The sequence below is a fragment of the Etheostoma spectabile genome, chromosome 19 (assembly GCF_008692095.1).
Source record: "Etheostoma spectabile isolate EspeVRDwgs_2016 chromosome 19, UIUC_Espe_1.0, whole genome shotgun sequence".
NCBI classification, from domain to species: Eukaryota; Metazoa; Chordata; class Actinopteri; order Perciformes; family Percidae; genus Etheostoma; species Etheostoma spectabile.
In genome coordinates, this window is record NC_045751.1 from 18,918,515 (window position 1) to 18,922,082 (window position 3,568).

The 3,568-nt window shown below is 38.6% G+C and overlaps 1 protein-coding gene across 1 annotated transcript in view; it reads right to left on the minus strand.

The window, feature by feature from the left end:
* The window catches only part of LOC116707329 (uncharacterized), an 8,178-nt gene that overhangs the window by 3,988 nt on the left and 622 nt on the right, over positions 1-3,568 (minus strand). Inside the window, exons 2-3 of the mRNA XM_032544653.1 lie at positions 3,465-3,568; positions 3,255-3,365 (exon numbers count right to left, since the gene is read on the minus strand). The exon at positions 3,465-3,568 is cut by the window's right edge and continues 241 nt beyond it. Coding sequence (XP_032400544.1) covers positions 3,255-3,365; positions 3,465-3,568 — 215 coding nt within the window. The remainder of the gene's footprint in view (positions 1-3,254; positions 3,366-3,464) is intronic.

A 3,568-nucleotide genomic window follows, 5' to 3' on the forward strand; every position in this document is an offset into this window, starting at 1 on the left:
GTGGTGTTGGATGTCATGTTAAATTTTCCATTTTTAAATCCGTCGTAGAATGAAACATTTGAATCAGAGCTCCACATGGAGGCAATACGGCTGATGTTGGGTCTGCTGTCCAGTCTGAACCAGGACATGTGGCCGGTAAAGCTGCTGAAGTTGGAGCACATCAGTGTGACTTGTTCCCAGGCTGGACCTCCACATGTGGAACTCAGAAACACAGACAGAGATCAAACCTGGAACAAACACATGCTTATTCCTTCAGTACAACTTGTAATTCAATACAATGCACGCCATTCTATCATTGATAAAATAGTCTGTAAGTTTCAGCTCTGGTAGATTACTTCACAGAAGAAACTATCAATTGTGGTACTTACTAAAGTGTACTTACAGAAGGTGCAGAACAAAATGTTGTTGAGGCGAGCTTCATCTTTGTGTGAACATTACAGTATTCTGCACCACTTCATGTCTGGAAGTGAACTGTGCTCCAGTAAGAGAGGTCTCACCGGAAAGAGGGGCGGCAGCTCTTTTTGGTCTTCCGGCTGCTCACAGTCACAATATAATGCTGTCACAAAAAACATTACAAGTTGATAGATGCAAGGAGAGAAGGACAGTTATAATATATTTTAAATATATATTTTATGTTTACACTTTGGACATCCTGGGTATTTTTGAAGAGGGTTAAAAGTCAGTGTAAGAACTAAAAAACTTTAAAAAAGGCAGCATCAAAAAGAAAAGTCTTCAGCTTTGATTTACAAGAAGTGAGAGTTGCGTCAGATTTGTGGGTGTTTGTTGCAGATGTGTGAACATCATAGTTAGTTTGTGACTCTGGGTACAGAAACCAGCTGAACTAGCCCAGCCAGACCTTCATAGGGTGGCACTTTTGGCCCTAAACCATTCAGTGCTTTATAAACTGACAGAAGTATTTGGAAATCAAGTATTAACGATATTTTATTTACCATATCCAGTTAGCACAGACTAAACTGGAAACTTTGGTTATATTGCTTTTCCCCCTTCCATTTAACCCATTTCAGCCAAGTTTTATGTGTGAGAGTTCATAAATGGTGCATGATGCAGACTTTTGTAAGCTACAGTTTAATATTCCTCTATCAGGACTTATCCAGAAGGAGCCATGCTTATAGTGTCCAATTATACAATTATAAGAGACTCACCATTCAGAATTTTTTTTTTTCTTTTGTCTTGTTGAAGGAAGTTTTGTACATTTTATTTTTTATTTTATTTGAATGGCTACAAATTGAAACAGTGCTGATGTTACTGATGGACAGTGCCCAACCTGCTCCAGTAACTCAGAAAAGTCATGGTGATTATAATGTACACACAGTAGAAACTGATTCAACAATTGTATCAGTTACATCAGTTTAAATCTTACTTTGCCAATGTTCTTTATTGAATTAAAAGTTGAAATGCCTGTCCCAAAGGAGAGGATTTAACCTCCACCTGCTGTAACTTGGCTGGAACGTATCATATCTAAATCATGTGCAGCCTTTAGCAGAGTAAACACCTTGATATGTGAGCGTCACCTTGCAGCATGCATCTTTTCACCATAAAGCAGAGATGTGTGTTTGTGCGAGTATTGAGTCTGTTAAGTGTGATGATAAATGTGATGAGGTGAGCAGTCACACCATTTTTTAGAACAGAATGGTCACAGATCATGTCTCTAAAGAGGTATCTTCACCATATATAGTACTTTTGTTGGCTTGTTGAGGTCTCTGTTGTGTGTGTTTATGAGGCAGAGAGCTGAAGGCCGAGCTTCTTCTGGTTCAGATCTCAGTGCTGTTTGTGACCACAGTGGCCAGGCTGTTCTCATGAACCATTTGTTCACATAGCTACGGAAAGTAAAGCACTAGAATTCATATGTATTCCACACATTCATTGCTGTATGCACCACGTTAGTCTCACATTGCCAGACCTTCCTCCACGGCGCTGCGGAGGTAGTTCTGACCTACCCAGCTCCCAGTAACCTTTTGTCTGCCCTATTTAACTATAAAGACCGCTAAACTCAACCGTACGTCACGTGATCAGCAGGTGGCCGACTAATTTTGTAGGATAACATATGTGCATATGTTTTCGAATGATATGATACAGACCCACAGTGGCATGATGGGAGACAACAGGACGGAAAAAAGTTATTCACTGCTTTATGTCAGACTTTATTCTCACAGAGATTTCAGGTCTCATGATATCCTTCACAGATGTGTTCAGACCACACGATGCTGTCTCTTCCTGTCAAACCGATCACACTCATGTGGGCTGAGATACGTGCCGCCAGAAACTGAATTTGAATCATTTAGATTTGAATTTGAATCGCTAAACTTGAATAAATGCATTGAAAAACTGAATTTGAATCACATAATCTGAAATTGTATTGTTTAATTTGAATCATTGCAATGAAAAACTTAATCTGACTAGTACACAGCACACACAAGAAAAAGTTGTTTACTGTTATGAGTGCTATAATAAATACATATACTGATGACTTCCTGTGAAGTAACTCATACAGATGATGTTTCTCATGGCAGGGCGGTTAATTCTATCGCTATTTACTTATTTATTTATTATAATTCCAGTCTGTACAAATGTAGACGCTAAAATTACTTTTTTTTAAATAAAAAGAAGATCACTTTGCACGGATAAGGTTGGAGGCAGACACAATAAGAAAGACACAGACTTTTTGCTGAAAGAGAGCTAGAAAATAAACCCAAGGAGTATAGGAACTTTATTTAATAAAAGTTGCCATTGACTCTGGTAGCAGATGAATATGATAAAGCATTAGTTCCACTGAGCGTTGCAGTCCTATTGCTGCTTGTGTCTATCTGCTGGCGCGATAAAGAACCTGAGTCTCCACTTCTCTCTCTGATGCAGGCCTCCTGTTCCTTATTGTGTGTGGAAGGAACGTCAGAGCTGCAGAGTTCAGATCATCAGAGCCCACAGTCTGTAGATCAATAAAGTATTTACAGTGACACAGACAGCAATGTTGGTGAGAAGAAAAAAAACATTTGCTTATAAATTACCCAACGCAATTCAAGCACATGAAATAAAATGTAACCTTAATCTTTATTCAAGGTTTAAATGGGACTCACCTTAGTCTGTTGTGGATTCTGTTCTTCATTATCAACTATAACAGAAAAAAAATACATCTGGTCAATGAGTTCATCCTTTTCAGACATCCATGTCAATGCAATATGCAATTTACCATACAAGCAGTTCTGGATGAATTCATCATATTGACAGAACTGCTTTACCTGTGCAAAGTCTGCTGATTTTGACAACAAGACCAATGACGACTGTAACGAGGAAAAGAATCAGACCAAGGAGGATCACACTGGTTGGACTCTTTATTCCATCAAACACTTCTACAAGAAAGATCATTAAATGAAACTTGTGGGTTGAGATCAGTCCATAATGTTAGTAGAAAGTGCACATAAGCTATCTGTTTTTTCACAGAATCTTACCTTGAACCTTTAGATATGTTGCAGTAACAATTGCTGGCTTTCCATCTGAGTAAAATCCACAGAAATACAGTCCAGAGTCAGCTAAACCCACATGGTCGATGTTG